The following is a 22,325-nucleotide window of genomic DNA, read 5'->3' as shown; positions in this document are numbered from 1 at the left end:
CCGATTTCTGGTGGGAGTCGGTGAAGCGCACAATGACTGAGGAACAATGGGAAATGTTCACTTGGGAAGATTTTAAGAATGAGTTGTACGAGAAGTACATCCCAGGATGCTACAGACAGAAGAAACAGAATGAGTTCTGGAACCTTAAGCAAAGGGCTGGAACAGTGACTGAATACGACAGGGCTTTTAACCAACTGTCAAGATATGCTCCACTCTTAGTGGATACTGATGAGAAGCGCGCAGAGAAATTTAGGAATGGACTGCGCCACGAGATCTCGATCTCCCTAGCAAGTCAGGGAGGTCTCACTTATGCACAAACTCTGAGCAGGGCTCTCACCATTGAGTCATTGCTACCAAGGGAGAAAGGAAAGGCTACTGGACAGTCTGGATTTGTACCACCTCAAGATGGTGGTAAAGGAAAAAGGAAATGGAACGAGGGAACGGGCGGAAACCCTGGAACTGGAAATGGATATGGGAAGAAACCATGGGCTGCAAACCAAAATCAGAATCAGCCACAGAACCAACAGCATCAGGCGATTATTAAAACACCTTGCCCGAAGTGTCAGAAACTCCATCTGGGAGAATGCCTGAAAGGAGTGAACGTCTGCTTTACCTGCGGATAAACTGGGCACTATGCTCCGGCCTACCCAAGGAAGAGGGGAGGAGCACAGCAACAGCAACAAAACCAGGGTCGTGGAGGACATCGGGGTCCACCCCAAAATGCTAGGGCTTTTGCCCTTAACCAAAACCAAGCAGCGGGAAACCAAGGAAACTTGGCAGGTATGATTAATGTTTTCGATGTGCCGATAATAGCTTTATTTGATACTGGAGCGTCCCACTCTTTCATTTCACGTGCTGCTTGTAAGAGATTAGGACTAACTCCACAATTGGCTAAGACAACTTTAGAGGTTAGCACCTCTGGTGGTGGAAGATTGGTTGAGAAGGACATTATCTCAAACTTAGAGCTGAACGTAGGTGCTGAAACATTTGAGGCAGATTTGTATGTCATCGCTATATTAGATTTTGACATGATCCTAGGAATGGATTGGCTTACTCAAGTCGGTGCCACGATACTGTGTAACGAGAGAAAGATCTCTTTCCAAACCGCTGGAGATGAGAAGGCAAGTTTTCAGGGCATAAGAATGGGAGGAATAGTACCAGTGATTTCAGCAGTGAAGGCCACAAAGATGATTAAGAAGGGAAAATGTCGGGCTTTCCTAGTCAGTTTGGCAGGAGAACGTGAAGTTGAGAAAACGATCGAAGAAGTTCGTGTGGTGCAAGAGTTCAAAGATGTCTTTCCCGAAGAATTGCCTGGTTTGCCACCAGATAGACAATTAGAATTCACGGTAGACCTAGAACTTGGAGCAGCACCAGTGTCCAAGGCACCATATAGAATGGCTCCGCCAGAGTTACAAGAATTGAAAGTACAACTACAAGAGTTGTTGGACCTAGGTTTCATATGACCTAGCGTATCACCATGGGGAGCACCAGTCCTATTCGTTAAGAAGAAAGATGGTTCACTAAGGATGTGTATCAATTATAGGGAATTGAACAAGCTCACGATAAAGAATAGATATCCCCTTCCAAGGATAGATGACCTGTTCGATCAGTTGAGAGGAGTCGGCGTGTTTTCCAAGATTGACCTGAGATCTGGTTACCACCAACTCAGGATGAAAAGAGAAGACATCCCAAAGACAGCGTTTCGAACGCGTTATGGACATTACGAGTTCACCGTGATGCCTTTTGGATTAACGAATGCCCCAGCCGTTTTCATGGACCTGATGAACAGAGTTTTCCATCAATACCTCGATAGTTTTGTCTTAGTGTTCATTGACGACATACTCATATACTCTAAGACTGAAGAGCGACACGAGGAACACTTGCGCATCGTACTCGAAACCCTGCGTAATGAGAGACTGTTTGCGCATCGTACTCGAAACCCTGCGTACTCGAAACCCTCGGTCACATAGTGTCGACTGAAGGAATCAAGGTAGACCCCGCCAAGGTCGAAGCAGTCAAGGAATGGAAGGCACCATCGAACGTCAATGAGATTAGAAGTTTCCTCGGTCTAGCAGGTTACTATAGAAGATTTATTGAGGGATTCTCGAAATTGGCTAGGCCAATGACTCAGCTTTTAAGAAAAGGGACTAAAGTACGTTTGGTCTGAAGCTTGTGAACAAAGTTTTAAGGAGCTCAAGAAAAGGCTAACTACTGCACCAATGTTAGCAATACCAGAAGAGAAAGAAGGATTCGTGGTATACACTGATGCCTCAAAATTAGGATTGGGTTGCGTGTTGATGCAAAATCAGAAAGTGATAGCATACGCGTCTCGTCAATTGAAGCCCCATGAGCTGAACTACCCGACTCATGATTTAGAACTAGCAGCCGTCGTGCACGCGCTGAAGATTTGGAGGCACTACCTCTATGGAGTTAAATGCGATATCTTTACTGATCATAAGAGTTTAAAGTACTTCTTCGAGCAAAAGGATTTGAACATGAGACAACGAAGATGGCTCGAATTAGTAAAGGATTACGATTGCACCATTAGTTACCATCCAGGAAAAGCGAACGTAGTAGCCGACGCCCTGAGTCGAAAGACGAAGGCTAAGCTAGGGTATTTCGTCACCCAACAAAAGGAACTGATTCGTGACTTCGCCTCACTCAGTCTAGAGATTGTTCATCCTCCGAACACAGTATCAGGATGTGTAGCTGCTTTGACAGCTAAACCTGATTTGAGAGAAAGAATTGTGCAAGCACAAAGAGAAGATTGGTTCTTGGAGAAGATGCGTCTTGCTGCAAGAACAAATGAAACGAAAGGATTCACTGAAACCAAGGATAACGCACTTATGGTTGGTGAAAGATTATGCGTGCCACATAATGAAGAGTTAAAGAACGAGATTATGAGCGAGGCTCATGATACTCCTTACACTGCACACCCAGGCAGCACAAAGATGTACCAGGATTTAAAGAAAATTTTCTGGTGGAAATGAATGAAAAGAGATGTAGCTTTGTTTGTGGAGCGATGCCTCGCTTGTCAACAAGTGAAGGCCGTGCATCAGAGGCCGTATGGAATGCTGCAACCACTGCCAATCCCCGAGTGGAAGTGGGAGCACATCAACATGGACTTCGTAGTAAGCCTACCGAAGTCAGCACGTGGAAACACTGCAATTTGGGTCATAGTGGACCGATTATCAAAGTCAGCGCACTTTCTGCCAATTCAAATGACATTTAGATTGGAAAAAATTGCAAAGTTATATGTCAAGGAGATAGTACGCCTTCACGGTGTACCTGTATCTATCACGTCAGATCGTGACACCAGATTCACATCACGTTTCTGGAAAAGTTTACAAGAAGCAATGGGCACTCAGCTGAACTTCAGCACAGCGTACCACCCTCAGACTGACGGGCAGTCAGAAAGAACGATTCAGATACTAGAAGATATGTTGCGAACGATTGTCGCAGACAAAGGTGGAAGCTGGGAGGACTTGTTACCTCTCGTGGAATTTGCTTATAACAACAGTTATCAAGCAACAATTGGAATGGCTCCATATGAGGCCTTGTATGGCCGAAAATGTCGATCACCACTTTACTGGGATGAAGTGGGTGAAAGAAAGCTGTTAGGTCCTGAACTGGTCCAACAGATGGTTGAGAAAGTCGATCACATCAAGCAAAGGATCAAAGAAGCTCAGGATAGACAAAAGTCTTACGCCGATAAACACCAATCAGAATTAGAATTCAATGTTGGGGATCGAGTTTTCCTCAAGGTTTCTCCCTCGAAGGGAGTTATACGTTTCGGAAAGAGGGGCAAGTTACGACCCCGTTATATAGGACCTTTTGAGATCCTAGATAAGATAGGCCCTGTAGCCTATAGGTTGGCTTTGCCGCCTAGTATTGGGGACGTGCACAATGTGTTTCATGTCTCTCAATTAAGGAAGTATGTGTTTGATCCAAAGCATGTGATTAAGCACGATGAAGTGGTCTTAGCCCAGGACTTAAGTTATGAAGAGAAACCAGTCCAAATACTTGATCGCAAGGTTCAAGTCTTACGGAACAAGAACATTGTTCTTGTCAAAGTAAAGTGGAACCATCACGGGATGGAAGAGGCCACATGGGAACTTGAAGATTCAATGAAAGTCAAGTATCCCGAACTAGATTACCAAGGTATATAATTTCGGGGACGAAATTTTCTTAAGAGGGAGGGATGTAATACCCCGTTTCCTCGAGCTAAGTTTAGAATATTTTTGAACTTAGATTAATATGATTCACGCCGTAAAAAGAAGAAAGAATTTATTTTAATTCCAAAAAAAATGATTTACAAAAAGCATTTGTAAATTTAGTTATAAAATTCATATGCATTGCATATTTATTTAATTAAGTATTCAAGCATTTGATGAGTTCGGATTTAATTTTGTTTGGGCCTCAAGCTTTTAATTGCTTTCAAGAAAGAATGAGAACCGGCCCAAACCATTCCTACTAAGCCCAACCCATCTCCACCAAGATATTTTCGACCACCACCCCCGCCTCACTGTTCTCTCTCTCTTCAATGTATATATGTCCTATGCTGCACTCCGATCTTTCTCTTCCCATTCACTCACCATCTTTTCTCTTACACACACAAACACCAAGAACACACACCTCCATTAAAGCTTCTTCAAGCTTTTGAGCTCCGATTTGAGCACCAAGACGAGCGCCGATCATCTTTTCGATCACGTTTTCACGTAGGTAACATCTCTACCTACGTTTCCATGGTTTTCTTTTCGATTTACGTCGACATTGAAAAAACGTCGATTCTTAACTTTATTTTGAAACGACGACGGATCGTCGTAAGTTTTTAGTATGTTGTTCTTGGGTAGATGTTGAGCATGTTTAATGAAGGAGTTAAGGTTGGTTCGAACCATAGCAAGGGAACCCAAGAGGGCAGCCCGGCTATGTTCTTCGTCGTCGTCACTTGTTCTTCGATTTTTGTTAATCAATGTAACTTGTGTTTATGTTTAGGAGCATGCTAGGTTTGTTCTTTGTTTATCATTGTTTTTACCAAGCATGATAGATTGTAGGTTGTACAAATGGTTGTGCTGTGCGTGAACTTAGAAATGCATATTAAGGTTTTCTGGAGTTTTGTGTTCTAAGTTTGAAGTTGAGCATGATAAGTTAAGTTTAAGGTTTTGAGGAGTGTTAGATCGAGAAAGAAGCATGAATGTTGTTTTTGTCGATTTCTCTGGCATTGATTCCTCTGGCGTCGATTCCTCTGGCGTTGATTCCTCTGGCATCGATTCATCTGGCGTTGATTCCTCTGGCCAGCGGGGAAGCAATTTCTCTGGCGGGCAAGTCAGCTCTGACTACCAAATCAGCGCCGACTGGGCAGTTGGGTTAAATGTTAGAGTTTGCATGAACTTAAGGCTGCTATTCGTGTTCAGTTTCTGGAGTCATGCATTGCATCACATTTTAATTGGGTTTATTTATAATTCCTATTACAAAAGAAAGATGAGTAAGAATATTGTTGGTGTTCTTAACTCAAGAGAAATGTTTTCAATTATTTATTCTTTAAATTTTGAAAACCCGGCTAAGTGAATCATAGAATGTTAAGCAATTTACCGTGACTTGGTTTAGATTTAAGAGACCTATTAAGAATAGATTTCTTGTAGGTTTTGAACGTCAGGAGGATTAGCACTGCTATTCCGATTCAAATAAGTTAAACGACAGGCTTTGCCTAACCAGGTGGGCTTATTTTCCAAATGTATGAATTAGCTGTTGAGCTTAAATGTTCGTGATATATAAGTTGTTTATCCAATAAAATGTTTATGTGCGCTCTGCTCTGTTTAATGCTCGCCACAACGAATCAATTGAGGTTCTCTTATAGCCTAACACGTTATTTGGGAATTGTGTACACCGTTAGCTGACTCGGTGGGTTGATCTCCATTCGGGTACTAACTTAGAGGCGTTATAAGGATGCTTGTTGGATGTGTTCCGAAGCATGTAATGTAAGGGCCTGCCTGGGTAACGTCCCGAGGTCAAAAGTAAACTTGTCTGGGTTATGCCCTCAGTTCAAGTAAATGGGAGAAACGGATCCGTCGGTGGCTAAAAGGCTCGGGATCATAGCGAGTAACAGAAATGAGTGTGACAACTGCGCGCAAATTACATATATATAAATTATAGAATGAAATGTTTTAACATGCTTAGAAGTTCCTTCACTTTAAATCCTTCTAAGTTATGTCGTGAATGATTGGATAAATTGTTCTTCAGATTATGAAATGTTTCAAAAGTTGCAGCCCACTAAGTACATTAGTACTTAGCCCAAAACTACTTTCAAATGTTTTTCAGGTTAGCGGCTGGTGCTGACGGGGCGAGCTGAGGCTAGGGTTCAACTCCGTATTTTGACTTTGCTGTAGAATTAGCCAGTACCGTCTTTTGTTTTTCCTTAACTTAAGACTTATTATGTTGAGCCGAGACTATTACTTCGCAAGTATTTCATCCTATAAATGTTGGTTATCTGAAACATGACACTAAACTTGTGATCCTGAGGTTATTATATTTGTTGATTGATTGTGTCACTTGAATACCTGTCTTTCTTCATTCAAATGGGCTAAGCCCGTTTGTTATCCATTTTATTCGGATTTCACAAGGTCTTTCCCTTGTTCATATTTAATGATCCGTCGTACCCCGGTTAAAGTTATTGTTTAAAGAATTGGGGTGTGACAAATAAATGATACTATATGTAAATGATACATTTTCATATACGTAAATGAAACTTTTAAAATATGCAAATGATACTTTTTATAAAAACAAATGATACGTTATAATTGACACGTTTAATAACATAAAATGATACTTTTAATGTATGTAAATGATACTCCTTCACAACCATTTTTTATAAAATCAAATGATATATTATGGGATGGAGGAGTACTTTTAATGGAGACAAATGACACATTCTTATGGGATGGAGGGAGTATTATTTTTTTATGCAAATGGTAATATTTACTTTAATAAATGACACTTTTAATATATGTAAATGATACTATTTTTGTTAGTAAATGACAACATTTAATTATATATTACAAATGACACTTTTAATAACGTACGATAATATTTTTAATTATTGCAAATGATACTTCATAAATGATATTTTTTATAAAATCAAACGAGATTATTATTTCGTTGGGAAAGTGGGGCGGAGCGGATGACTCTCTGGCGACTCTCTTGGTAACCCTAGCTTTTTTCCGCCGCCGCCATGGATTTCCCGGCGCCGGTGAACAGAAACCATCGTCACTCCAATAGCCTTCCGAACATACACATCGACACGAATGCCTGCGGTTCGATCTCATCAGAAAAAGATTTCCCTTCTCTACCCACCGCGAAACAATCTTCTCCCTCTGCGATGGAGAAACATGCAGAAACTTTGGTAGTTCAGGGAAGGGACGCTGGAAATAATAGTAGGGTTACTGAAAACCCTAATTCTGAAAATACGGAATCTCTACAATTGGCTTCTTCTCCCAAGGCGTCCGATACGACGAAATCCTATGCTATGGCCATTGCTCCTAGAATTGCTCGTAAGCCTGATGTTTTGATTCATCGATACTCTTTGCTCCAGCCAAAGAAGTGTGGCGAAGAAATTGTTATCACGCTGCCTAAGGAAGTTTATCAGAAAAAAATTAAAGACTTTGAATTTGCTATCATCGGCAGATTGCTCCTTCGCAAAGGTGATACTCCTCGTACTTTGAATGATTTGCAAGAGGACCTAAAGCAACTTTGGAAACCTACGGGTGAGTGGAAGATTATACCGCACGCTAAAAGTTTTTACACTATCCAATTTAGTTCTCTTGACGACAAAAAAAGAGCCAAAGCTAAACTAGTTTGGGATTTGACGATTGGATCTTTCCGAGTTCGGGATTGGGTCCACAATTTTGATCCGTATAAGGAGATTTCTTCTGTTTTCCAAGTTTGGGTGCGGATTTTTTGCCTTCCAAGCGAATATTGGCTTCCTGAGGTGTTTGCTGTGATCGGACGTGCTCTAGGTACTCCCATAAAAGTCGACTATGCTTCGGCGTCTGGAGATGTTGGGCATTATGCCAGAATGTTAGTGGAAATTGATCTCGCTTTACCTTTGCTGGATTCTGTCAAGATTGATTGTGAAGATGGATATTTCTACGTTGAATTTGGATTTGAGAAGCTGCCGTTATTTTGCAATAAATGCAAGATTACGGGACATTCTATTGATAAATGTAAAAAGATTATCACCTCTTCGGATAATGCGAAGGAAACTTTGGTTGAAGGGAAAGCTAAGGAGGATAAAGGCAGGAAGCCGGATATCAACAATGGATTTCAAGAGGTCAGAAATGGTAGGCGTCAACCTAATTGGCAACAAAAACAGATGGACAAATCTGGTAAGGACGTGGTGAAAGACCCTAACTCAGGAAACAGATTTTCTGTGCTAGAAACTTCGGCAGAACAGTTGGAGAAATCCCAGAGATCGGGTGACAGAGGTCTGGTCTTAAATCCCACTGAAACTTCGGACAACGTGATGAGCAAGGAGAAAGAGGGTGAGGATCAGGAGATGACGAGGAATCATGATAAATCTCCTGTCATGTATGGACCGAACTTATTGGATTCGATGCTGGTCTCGAGTCATAAAGGCGAGGGGTCTGTTACTAAATACCATGATCTAGATGAACAGATTGAAGCCTCCGATTCTGAAGAGTATGATGAGGAAATTGACATGGAACAAGGGTCGGGAGAAACTCGCAGAAATCTATCCCAAGAACAAATTGTTGAACTTCAGATAAAAACACAACGTGTGGCTCATCTGGCGCAAGGAAAAATGGCAGAATTCTATTCCTAAAAAGAGGGGACGGCCACCAAAAATTGAGCAAAAACCTGAGGGGATGAGAAAGCTTCAGACAGCGCAGGATAGTATCAAGGGAAGGCTTAGGAAATCGGAATACATGTGTACCGCTCCTGCGGCTGAGGCGGATCAGATTATAAGCGCGAAGTTAAATAAAGCGCGATTGTCTGGGCAGACCCCTAGAGATTTCGTGGTCACGAAACATCCCACCAGCAGCGCACGAGCCATGTCGAATGTTGCAACTCAAAGTTGGGCAGCAGAAGTGGAAGCCGGCGATGTCCGGGATTCTCACAAAAACTGATTGATGAATGCTATCGTTTGGAACATTCGTGGTATTTCGGATTAATCTAAACGTGTTCTTAGAGAGCATTGTAGCTCTTTTTCTCCTTTATTTTTGGGTCTTATTGAACCAAAGTCTGATTTCTCCAGAACCAATGCCGGTTTTTGGAAATCTATTAATATGGTGCCTCAGTTTCAAAATAACAGAGTGAATATGAGCTCTAATATTTGGATTTTCTCACATCCTGATCTTAGTACTTCGGTTGTTTATTCTTCTGATCAGGTTGTTATTGTGGACTGTTGTTGGGCTAATCAGCAGTTCAGAATTGCGGTGGTTCATGGCTCTAATGACTATTTGCTTAGACGTCATCTTTGGACTGATTTATTAAGCTTTATTTCTAGACATATGGTCATTATTGGAGATTTTAATGCTGTCAAAGGCTCTCACGAACGCTCCAATCGCTGCAGACCTAACTCTGCTGCTTGCCAGGATTTTTGCGAGTTCATCGACGCTTCCGAGCTCATCGAGTCTCCTACGATAGGGCTCAAATACACTTGGTCTGGCCGCAGATTCATGTCGTCTCATGTGGAATCGACGCTTGATAGAGCTTTATTTTCTATGGATTTCTCCGAGCTGTGGCAGCAGGTCTATACGCAGGCCTTGCCGCGTTTAACGTCTGATCATTCGCCCTTGGTGTTTCATTGTACTTCTTCTTATAGTGGTCGGCGTTTCTTCCGCTTCTTTGATATGTGGACTTTACATCCTGATTTTCTGACCGTTGTGGAAAACTCGTGGAAAGATAATGTTGACTGTCGTTGCCCTATCTATACGGCTATGGCAAAAATCAAACGTTTCAGAAGCGTGCTTAAGATTTGGAATAAGAATACTTTTGGGAATGTGGATAAAAAAATTATGGAGACCCAGCAGGATCTTATGGATATTCAGGCTCAAATTGCTATTGATGGTTATACTGAGGAGTTATTTGAGAATGAGGTTCAGGCGCAAGCGACCATCAATACCGCCCTCTCGGCGAAGAATTCTTTCATGCAGCAAAAGAGTAGAGTTACTTGGCTTAAGGATGGTGATAGGAATACAGCTTTTTTCCACACTATGCTCAAGTATAAGCGAAAGCCGAAGGTTATTTCTCACTTATCGATCAATGGTGATTTAGTTTATGATCAGGAAGAGATTGGCAACCACATTGTTGATTATTTTACCAACCTTTTCGCTGATAGCGGGGATAATACTGATGACATCACTGCGGTTGAGGCGGTGATCGATAGGATGGTGACGGACCAGCATAATGCTCTGCTTTCAAAAATTCCTGAAGATGATGAGATCGCGGCTGCGGTTTTTAATATGGACGCACAAAGCTCGCCAGGACCGGACGGTTTTTCTGGTCGATTCTATCAGAGTTGTTGGAGGAGGATATTTATCGCGCTGTTAGAACTTTCTTTACTTGCTCTTACTTGCCGACGGGTTGCAACTCTAGAACTATGGTTCTCATTCCTAAAAAGGATGCGGTGGTTTCTGTGATGGATCTTCGCCCGATTGTTCTATCGAATTTTTTATTCAAAATTGTCTCGAAAGTGTTGGCTACTCGTCTCAGCTCAATTGCCCATCTCTATGTGACGCCTAATCAATTTGGGTTTATTAGTGGACGTTCGATACACGATTGTATCATGCTGGGGTCGGAGGGAGTGAACTGCATGCACAGAACTGGTAGTGGCATTAATATGGCTTGTAAAATCGACATTAGAAAAGCCTTTGATACTATCAACTGGAGCTTTCTTCTAAATGTTCTTAGAGTGGCAGGCTACGATCACAAGTTCATTAAATGGATTGAAGTCATCCTTAAGTCTGCAAAAGTTTCCATCCTTTATAATGGTAAGCTGTGTGGTTATTTTAGCTGTTCTCGTGGTGTTCGACAAGGAGATCCACTTTCCCCGATTTTATTCGGGATTGCAGAAGACGTTCTGAGCACTCTTTTTATTAATTTTGTCAGCTCGGGTCATCTTTCTACGATGAAGTTGAGCAGGGGTTCCTCCTTCCCCACGCATCTTTTGTACGCCGATGACATCTTGGTCTTCTGCCCGGCTAATGACAGAAATGCTCAGACCATTCTTAATATCTTGGATTATTATGGGAAGATTTCGGGTCAAAGCTTCAATCCTGATAAGTCTCAGATTTTCTTTTCCAACAAAGTTCCGACCTTCTTGCGTCGCTCGATCAATAGAATTCTTCCGTTCTCTGTTGGAAATCTTCATTTCATTTATCTTGGGGTGCCGATTTTTAAAGGGAAAGTCTGTGCTGCTCATCTTCGTTCTATTCATGATAAGATTTTGAATAAGTTTTCTAGATGGAAGGGACTTCAACTTTCTATGGCTGGACGTCTGTGTTTGGTTAAATCAGTTATTCAAAGCTCTTTAATGCATTCTATGATGGTTTACCGTTGGCCGCGACAACTTCTCCATGAGTTGGATTCGAAATGTCGTAACTTCATCTGGACTGGTGACACTTGCAAAAAACCCTCCTGCCCGGTCGCTTGGTCTCGAGTCTGCTCGATTAAAGAAGAAAGTGGGCTGGGGGTTCGCTCCTTCTCAATCATGAATAAATGTTTCCTCATGAAAATTGCTTGGAAAATTATTCGCGGGAAAGATTTTAGTTTTGACTTGATCAAGGAACGCTATCTTAATCGTTTCTGCAGGACGAAAAATATTACGACTCCGTCCACGTTATGGATGGGTATTAGAGGGGAAGTCGGAGATCTGGTTGAAAACTCTTATTCTTTCATTGGGGATGGCAGCTCCACGAATTTTTGGACTGACGACTGGCTTGGATATCGTTTAATTGATAAATGTCAAGTCCCTCATTTCATGTGGAACTATCTGCATTATCCGGTTTCCGACTACTTTTACGATGGAGTTTGGCATTTCACTCAAGACTTCATAAATTTGTATCCTCACGTCGTTTGTGACATTCTTCTTATTCCTATTGGGGAGGAAACGGATATGAGATACTAGAAACATTCTATGACTGGTAATGTTTCCTCGGCAATTGCGTTTGCTAATGAATGTCATAAATTCCCGCGTGTTGTCTGGGGAAAATGGCTGTGGGAATCGTTTATTCCTGTTCGGAGGTCGCTTATTTCATGGAGAATCATTCATAATAGACTGCCTACTCACGATCGTTTGATTCGACAAGGTATTCAAATGCCGAATCATTGTCCGTTTTGCTTTAAAGCGGCTGAAAGTATTTCTCATGTTTTTTGGTCTTGTTCGGCAGTTAACCCTTTCTGGCAAGAGTTGCTTAGTTGGTTCAACTTTGAGCAAGCTTTACATGAGATTGATATTCATAACTTTTTAGTGGCAGCTTGGAATCTCAAACTTAGCTCACAACTTAATTGTCTCTGGAAAGCTGGGGTCATCACGGCTCTTTGGGCTATTTGGGGACAACGTAACAATTGTGTTTTTTATGACAAAACTTTTGATTATAGGCAGGTTCTTCAGATGGTTAAAGTTTGTTTCAAGGAGATGGACATGAACTGCCAGAATATTGGCCATATGTACAACTCGTGGTCGGATTACACTATGCTAAGGAAAATTGGCGTTTCTCCTAGGGCCGCTCCTCTCCCGGAATTTATTGCCGTGCATTGGTGGCCGCCGGCGGCCCCTTGGATGAAAGTTAATACCGACGGTTCGGCAATGGGAACTTCGGGTCGCATTGCTGCAGGCGGAGTTTTCAGAGATAATTGGAGTTGGGTTAGAGGTTGTTTCCATGTAAAATGAGGCGTTGGCTTCGCTTATGAGGCGGAACTCATGGTTGTCATTACCGCCATTCATATTGCTAATTTGCGTGGATGGCACCACCTGTGGATTGAGTCGGACTCGACCTATGTTGTCCATCTTCTTAACACGCGCTCCAAAGATGTTCCTTGGAGATTTGCTGCTTCTTGGCATTCTATCCTTAACATCCTCAATACCTTCAGTTTACAAATCTCTCACATTTATCGGGAAGGTAACGCGGCAGCGAATATTATGGCAAACCATCAACGAGAGGAGGGATGGTGGCCACATGAAATTACTGAAATTCAAAAAGCTGTTCGTCTCGACATGCACACGCATAGTCACCTGCATATTAAGAATTAATGCGAGTTTGGATTATTTTTGGGTGGCTTTTGGAGGATGTTTGGGTTTTTTTACAATTTTCTGGTGTGCTGGAAATTGGAACTCACGGATCTCTCCGGTGGTTGCCCCGAGAGTTATTTTTCTTACTCTACGGGAGGATTATTTGGCTCCAGATGCGGCTCTCAAGAATGATCTGGAATGGCCTTGATGTTATTGCTCTATATGTTTTTATGGTTAGCGTTCGCTGGTGTCAAGAAAGGCTTCGCATTGGCTTTTATTATTTTGCTGGGGAGTTTTTTCGAACGGTTGGTGAGCGGGCTTCTACAAGAAGTTTGATCATCAGAGAGATGACTAGGAATGTGGAAAGTGATGGGCGAGGATGGTTGTGCTGTCGGAAGCTTGTTGAGAGATTTGGTTCTTACTGCGGCATTTATTCAAATAGTTGGGGGACGATTATGGGGCTGCAGTTCGTGGACTATTGGATGAAGCTGAGCAACGGGATTTCGATTTCTGATGGGTTGGAAGGACGTGATTCTAAAAGATTCAGAGAGATAACAAGAAATGTGGGTAAGGATGGTCGTGGGCTGATGTGCATGATTGATTCTTACAGCGGCATTTTTTCAAACAGTTGGGGGGCACTTTTGGGGCTGAGTTTCGTGGACTTTTGGATGGAGTTAGGCTCCTGGATTTCGAGTATGATTGTTGGATTGTGTTGGGATGGACGAGTCTTCGGCGACGGCATCTCACCGGCCGTTTTGACTATCTTTCCCGACCTCTGGTATGCTTGGTGTGATGGGGTGAGAGAGCTCGGCGACGGCGTCTTACCGGCTGAGTCTCTCATAACTCGCACCACCTGGATTTTGTGGTTGCTGCAGAGAATGAGCCTTCATGAAGGTTTATTTCAGGTGGTTTTTTATTATATGGCAGTTTGTGGATGTTGTTTAGAGGCGACTGAGTCTTCTGAGACTATTTTTCATTCGGTTGGTGCCTTTTCTTGTGTTGATCGTTGGCTGGAGGAGGGCCTCGGCGACGGCGTATCACCGGCCAGGGCTCCTTCTATGACAGTACGTGGTTGTTGTTTTGAGGCGACTGAATCTTCTGAGACTTTTCGTTTGGTTGGTGCCTCTTCTTTGGTTGATCGATGGCTGGAGGAGGGCCTCGGCGACGGCGTTTTAACGGTCGGGGATCCTTCTATGACAGACGTCGGTGATGTTGGTTCGGTTCTTTCTTCCATTGTGGTTTCTTTGTTTCTTTTTGTTTTCTCTTGTGTTGTGAAGCCGGGATTTTCTAGGGGCGATGGTACGGCCGGAGCTTCTGAGATTCTCCCATTTCAGCTTCTAAGCACTTTTTTCTTTTTAGACGAGTACTATTTTTCCTATTGCTGAGGTTTTAACGAGGCTCGGCCCTTAGTCTGCTCTCTGTGCTTTCAAGGGTTTAGGTTTTTTCACTTCTCTTTTTAATATAATCCTATTTTAATTAATTATAAAATCAAACGATACTTTGTATAAATGTAAATGCCAGTTTTAATGCACGCAAATAACACTTTTAATACTCTCTATATCCACCATATCGTTTTCACTTTGTGGACGACACATGTTTTAAGAAAATGATGGATAGTAATTGATCGTACTGGGTATTCTTGTTAGTGGAGTTTGGGTCCCACTATTATTGTGAGTGGAGTTTGTGGACCCTTGCAATAAATAAAAGTGAAAATTATATTGTGGACAAACCAAAATAGCAAAAGTGGAAACGATATCGTGGACATAGGGAGTATATGCAAATGATACTTTTGAATATGGCCGAAAATGGCTTAATTTTTTTTTATAAAAAAATAAAATAAATTTATAAATGTAGGCGTTGTAATTCAGTTGATAAACTAAATTAAGAAAATAAATAAACTAAAACAAACTTAAAAAAAATGAATAATTCATAAAATTTCAGAAAAAATATTTATAGAAAATGGTAATTAAAAAAATAAAATATAAATATAAATGTAGGCATTGTAATTCAGTTTATAAAATAACTAAAAATATATTAAAAAATAAATTAAAAAAGAAAGATTAATTAATGCATAACTGCTCTAAGGGAGTTTCGATTTCGAACCCTTACCCTCTAGCTAATGCTAATGCAGTGAATGTCCAACCAAATGAGCTAGCAGCTCAATTCCATTCATAACTGTATATATTGATTTGATTTGATTTGATTTGAGTTGAGCTCACGCAAGTGTGCCTCTTAAAAAATATCTCAACCTGTAAAACATGTTAAGTTCTCTGGCTTGTTTGTAATAAAAAAAAATATCTCAATTTGAACAAAATGTTAAGTTTATTTTGACAACGGGATATTGTCGGAAAATACTCATAATTTGTCAATTTCTTGATTTATAATATGATCTTATAATTTGGCCAAAAAATACATTAAATTTCAATTTAATCGCAATTATAACATGACCTTATAATCTGACCTTGTTTTTTCTTTTCGTTTTATTTTATTATAATAAATTATAAGGTCATGTTATAATTGCGATTAAATTAAAAACTGATGTGTTTTTTGGTCAAGTTATAAGGTCATATTATAATTACGATTATATTAAAAATTAGTGTATTTTCTTATCAAATTATAAGATAGTATAAATTAGAAAATTGGCAAATTAAGAATATTTTTCAACAATAACACCTTTTAACAATTGTGTTGTGTATCAATTCTATAACACATTTTTATATAAATTAATATTTTATTCCGACTTTAAAATAAGTCGCATAACAACAAATGTATTAAAAGTTCAATGATGTTAAATAATTTATTTTTCCATGGTATGTGTCATAATCATTTGAGATTTTCAAACTAAAAAGAGCGTCGTAATCATTTAAGGTTTTGACCCATCAGACGGCATCTTTACGATATGAAACCAAGTCTCCGTTTATCTTTCATAGGCCCTCCTGAACTAGAATAAGTCCAACCTTGGAAAAATCAAGACCAGTACATAAATAAACTTCATTTTTCAAAAATCTAATGAAAATAAGGTATAGCTAATACCGTGATAGATTGATAGGCTTGGGGGGTTATTTACTTTTACTTTTTATAAATGAAACTAATGTCATTGTCAAAGGAAAAAAATATAGTTTTTTTTTTTAATTATAAAATATGGTATTGTTAATTTAAAAGTAATTCCAAACCAGACAGGTCAGGCAACATTAATTGACTAATTAACTAAAATACATTTCTTATCAAATTTTAATTTTACATAATTTAAAAGTAATTCCTAATGGGGGGCGAAAATTTGAGAGCACAATTGTCTAAAAAATTCTATAAAGAAATATGGAAAAGGAATATATTGGAATAAATTAATAACGTATCAAATTATCAATATCGCAATTAACTCAATTTCAACTTTGAGGTTTTACCTCCTTTGTTGAACTCTTTGTTTGATTCTTATTTTAAGTTCTCTTAACCAGACAGGGTCAGGCAACATTAATTGCCTAATTAACCAAAATATTTATTTTTATCAAATTTTAATTTTACATGTAAATTTTTATGTTTTGAGCGCTAATTATTGAATTATTGGTTAAATTTGATTCAAGCATATGTTTTGTCAGATTTATTACTGATATGACTAGCAGGATTATTGACATGACATAATCGCTCTCGCTCTCGTGTTGTAATCAATTCATAACACTCTATTCTTTATATGTTCTTATGATGTCAATGTTGTAAGAATTGAGTTTTTTGATAGTTGTTTAATGCTTTAATTACTTTATCTTGTGAAATGACATACTTGACTCGTACTTTAATAATCTCGATACAAGTTCGTGGGTCGCAAATGGCTTGCAAATCGGAGTTCAAACGAGAGAGATTTATTACTGATATGACTAGCAGGATTATTGACATGACATAATCGCTCTCGCTCTCGTGTTGTAATTAATTCATAACACTCTATTTTTTATATGTTCTTAGATGTCAATGTTGTAAGAATTGAGTTTTTTGATAGTTGTTTAATGCTTTAATTACTTTATCTTGTGAAATGACATACTTGACTCGTACTTTAATAATCTCGATACAAGTTCGTGGGTGGGTCGCAAATGGCTTGCAAATCGGAGTTCAAACGAGAGAGATATGATTAAAATAAGAACATCGCGCACAGTAGTGGAAACGCGGCGACCATCTCGTTTATCACCGAGTTGATCACCAAAGTCTCTGTTTTTTGACGAGCACTGAGTTTGTGAAGCAGAGCTATTATAACTCCGCGATTTACGCGCCCGGTCGTTGATATTAGCCATATTTGGCTCAGATTTGAGTTTTTCTCTGTATTTTCGAATTATGTACTTTATTTTTCTCATGTGCCTATATAAAGGTCCATTTGTTAGTCTATGGGACACCCTTTTACAACCTTTTTCACACTCTAACTTTAGAATTTATTGTTTTCACATTTTTTTATAACTTAGATTTATTTTCTGCTTAGATTGAAGATTCAAAACCTGTTCATTCTGAATTCTTTCTGGGTTTTATCAGCTTTAATTAATTCAATTGGTTTTGGGTTAATAGCGCGGTAAATACATGAGAAATTTCCATTTTCTGGTTTATACCATGACCCTAAAATTTGACGTCCAAATACATCAATTTACAATGGGAAAAGGTGCAGATTGACCCCCGAAGTAGCAGCCCCTATAGCGTATAACCCCTCTTACTCACTGTGTGTGCAACTAAACCCCTAAACTCCGAGAAAATTGTGCAAATTCCCCCCTCTGACCTAACGCCGTTAAGTGTCCGTTAACGTTTGGGTTTAATTGCACCCTCTACTTCAGGGGTGGATCTGCACCTTAATTTTTTTTTTTTATATAATTTCAGCAACCCACCTCCGGCATCAACTTAACTGCCCCCGTACTAATTGATTCTGACTTGCACCTTGTCAGCTCGCACGCGCCCAATCTCTTGGTTGTCGACTGCCCACCGCTTACATGCAGCAACGCCACCAGCTTCTTCACCGCCCCGCACAACAGCATCTCCTCCAACACCTTAACCTTTTAGGCTTATCTTATGATATTAATTGTGTATATATTTATCTATATAATATATATTTAAATTTTATTTATTTATTTTTGAATAATTATTAAAACTCTAGATAATAATTATGATTTTATTTTTGGTTAATTTAATATTTGTAAATTTATTTTAAAAGAGAAAAAAGAATGGATCCGGGTCAGGACTCGAGACCCTGTGAATCTAATGGATCTGGACATGAATCTCGTTTTTTTGGATCTAATGAATTTGGACCGGATCCTGACCTAAGTAAAAAAAATACGGATATGGATTTGGACCAAGCAGGATTCTATCCAGGTCCACATCTGGAGTTGGTGATGCTAGTGCATGTCGGCGGTAAGTAGTCGACGATCAAGAGATTGAGTGCGTGCGAGCTGACAAAGTGTAAGTTGGAGCCGATGAGTACGGGGGACGGTTAAGTTGATGTCGAAGGTGAGTTGCTGAAATTAAAAAAATAAATAAAAAATTAAGATGCAGATCCACCCCTGAAGTACAGGGTGCAATTAAACCCAAACGTTAACGGACACTTAACGGTGTTAGGTCAGAGGGGGAATTTGCACATTTTTCTCGGAGTTCAAGGTTTAGTTGCACACACAGTAAATAAGAGGAGTTATACGCTATAGGGGCTACTACTTCGGGGGCCAATCTGCCCCTTTTTCCATTTATAATTTATTCGCAATTGTCCCATGAATTATAAATTCGCCCAAATCAAATATGATTTGACAGCCGGACCATCAACGTGGAAGTCGAAATGTCAATGTGGCATCAAAAATGCCAAATCCCACCCACCCACCCACGTACTCTCCACTATCTTTCTCTCTCACACTCCTCTCTCTCACATACACTCCTCTCTCTCTCTCTCTCTCAAACCCTTCACTGATCTCCCCCTACCCTCGCTGAAGGCCCTGCTCCCACGTCGGCTTCCTAGGGGTAGAGGTTTTTGGTGAAGCAGCAGAAAATAGAGTCAAGAATTCGAATGTGGATTCGTAATTGAAATTGCAAATGAAGGAAATTGTTGATGAAGGAAATCAGAAAATCAAAAATTGCAAATCCGAAATTCTGGAGTCCAGCCACCTTCTAGGGCTTTGTTCTGAAATTTCAAACGAAATTGCAAATCGAATATCGCAGGAATCATTTCTAGGGCTCTGTTCAAAAAGGACTTGTGTGCAAATCGAAGAAGAAGAAGCTCTGGATACCGTCTGTAGGGGGAAGAAGATAAAGCTCTCCGGTGGCGCCATTGTTGGGCTGCTTCTCTTGTTGTTGCTACTGCTTGTCTTGTGTAGGAAGCAGAGTGGGAAGAAGGTGAGCTCAGTCGATGTCGCAGCGGGGTTGGAGAAGATGCAGCGGTGCAAGAGGTTGGAGAAGACACCGTCGCCGCCGTCGGTGGCTGGAGAAGATGCAGGGGCGCGCAGGGGGTGGTTATGGAGGGGGAGGGTCTGCGACTCTGCGCAATGGGTGGGGAGGGGGAGGGAAGGGTGATGTGTTAGGATTATTCTTAATTATTCTAATTAAATATAATCTCTTTTAACTATTAACAAAATGATGTTGTTTTGTCTAATAAATTGACACATCGGTTTCGATTTTGCCATATAGGAGACACGTTAGTTTTAATTTGGTCGGAGGTTCTCGCCGTGAAAAAAAAAACGATTAATTAAAAATTGTTATATTTGGACGTCAAATTTTAGGGTCATGATATAAACCAGAAAATGAAAATTTCTCATTGATTTACCGACTATTAATCCATTGGTTTTCTTTAATTTACGTCTTTGATTTATTTAATTATGTTTGGCTAATTCTTTTTCTGATTCAAGGGTTTACATAATTAAGAGAATTTATATGATTGATTTATTGATACCTTATTGTCTTTTAGTTTACGATTCTTGGTGCTTATCTCTAGTGGATTATCTGATACATAATTAAGGGGGGTATGCTTAACAAGATGGGGGCTTGGAATGAGGGAGATTGGGAATGGAGATTGGAGTGGATCCGCGATTTACGGGATCGGGAGGTGGTTCAACTCTATGATCTGCTTTCTTGTATCAGTAAATTTCCCTTGAGTGCAGGTAAGCCAGATGGGTGGAGATGCAAGCCAGGCCATAGTGGAATCTTTACAGTCAGCTCTGCGTATCAACTTTTTCGAGTGGCTGAAGTTCCAAGGGATAATCGAAGGAAAAATCAGAGTTTTTAACTATCTGGAAAGCGCCGGCTCCCTTCAAAATGAAGACTGTTGCATGGAGAATTCTCAAGGGGAGACTGGCTACATGCGATAATCTCCAGAAAAGACAGGTTCTGATTCCTTCACCGGACTCAGATTGTTTTTGGTGTAGGGAACAGCTTGAAGAAATGGATCATCTTTTTTTCACTTGCCACAAGGTTATGGATATTTGGTTTGATTTTCTCAAATGGCTTGGGTTTCAGTCGGTCTTGCACCGTTGCGCAAATGATCACCTCCTTGCCTTCTCGAGCCTTGGGACTAAAGGAATGTCACAGCCGCTCTCAAGTGTTTGGATTTGTACAGTGTGGTGTATTTGAAAAACGAGGAACGAGTGTATCTTCAACAAAGGCTCTTGGAGTAAAGAAAAGTTGATTGTCGATATTAAGACAATGTTGTGGAGCTGGAAGAATGTCTTTAAACTGAAAATCTTCTCTTCGGACTTCCGATCATGGCTTGAGCAAGCAATTTGCTCGGGGTGAAGTCGTTTTCGTTCCTTTCCCCTGTTTCCTTCTTTTTCCCTCTCTTTTGAGGTCCTTTGATGCTTTTGTTCTCTCTGGTACTGCTGGTACCGTACGCTTTTTCTTTGGTTTATTTAAGTTTCCTTCTTTGCTGATAAAAAAAAAGTGGATTATCTGACCAATAATTTGCATGTTTAGTTATTCTGTTTGAGATCTAGCAGAGATAACTGTTTAGCCGATTCAAGAATGTGTGATATGATTTTAACCTTGAGACCTAACGAAGATAGGTGGATCATATGAAGCTATGTTTAGTGTGCTTTTGGAAGTTAGTTTTTGGGAATTAGTATATTTCTTCTTGATACTTACGAGTGATAATAAAGACTATATTATTCTACTATCATAGACTAATCTAGCGAGAGTATATAGTGAGTTTTGTGAACATTCATCAGAACTGGATTAAACTGACAATTTTGATTAATAGATTAATTATGTAAATTATGTAACTTCTCTAAAAAAAGATTAATTATGTAAATTTATTTAATGTAATTGCATAACCTAACATCAATATTTTTATTCTTATCGACTGACTTCATTTATTTTCATTACTTTAGTCTAGCTATAGCTCATCATCATCCGTTAGTTGTTTGCCTCGATATTGGTTTAGTACTTATGTGGACTATTCATTGTGTTTTCGATTTTTTTGTCCCTGTGGATACGATACTCGACTTATTATTTGCTACCAATTGCATCGTGTTAGCTGCGTATTTTATTAGGGAAAATTGCATGTTAAAATACACAAACTTTGCTAAAAAATCATATTTGATGCATGCGAAATTAGGATTTAACAATTAAATACCCAATTTTATAAGTTGTTCAATTTTAACTTTGTGGGCTATACAACACAATCTAGTAGTCGCACCTTTTCAAGTTTTAGTTACAACTTTCCATCGAGTAGATGGTAAATGTTCTTATTTTATTACTATTTAGCTCTACAATTATTCTTATAATTAATTCAAACTGGATATATAACTGAATTTGACTATCTATATCATTATATATTTTCTTACTCTAGAGCTAATCAAATTGCACTTCTCATCAGGGTAAACATGTGATAATACCAGCATACAAATAAGAGTCCTTTAATACTATATACTATACAAGTTCCAATACGCAAAATCAGAAACCAAGATATATAGCTAAAATAGTAAACACTCCTATATACATATATATAGGGACAGCCGGACAGATAGAAACATAATTAAAGATAGTGAATGAATGAAACAATTAATTCTAGGATTCCCGAGTCAAATCTTAGCCTCTTTTCTACTTATAACAAATTCAATATCAATATAAACTTGAAAAAAAAGGCTAT

The 22,325-nt window shown here is 39.6% G+C and overlaps 1 protein-coding gene across 1 annotated transcript; it reads left to right on the top strand.

Moving 5' to 3' along the window:
* The first annotated feature begins 782 nt into the window (after positions 1 to 782).
* On the top strand, positions 783 to 1,463 carry LOC131025985 (uncharacterized). The gene has a single exon (XM_057955766.1). It carries the CDS (start codon positions 783 to 785, stop codon positions 1,461 to 1,463), a length of 681 nt encoding a protein of 226 aa, XP_057811749.1.
* Positions 1,464 to 22,325: the final 20,862 nt, after the last annotated feature.

Source organism: Salvia miltiorrhiza, chromosome 5 (genome assembly GCF_028751815.1).
Source record: "Salvia miltiorrhiza cultivar Shanhuang (shh) chromosome 5, IMPLAD_Smil_shh, whole genome shotgun sequence".
Classification (NCBI taxonomy): Eukaryota; Viridiplantae; Streptophyta; class Magnoliopsida; order Lamiales; family Lamiaceae; genus Salvia; species Salvia miltiorrhiza.
This window is presented reverse-complemented; position numbering and strand designations above follow the sequence as displayed.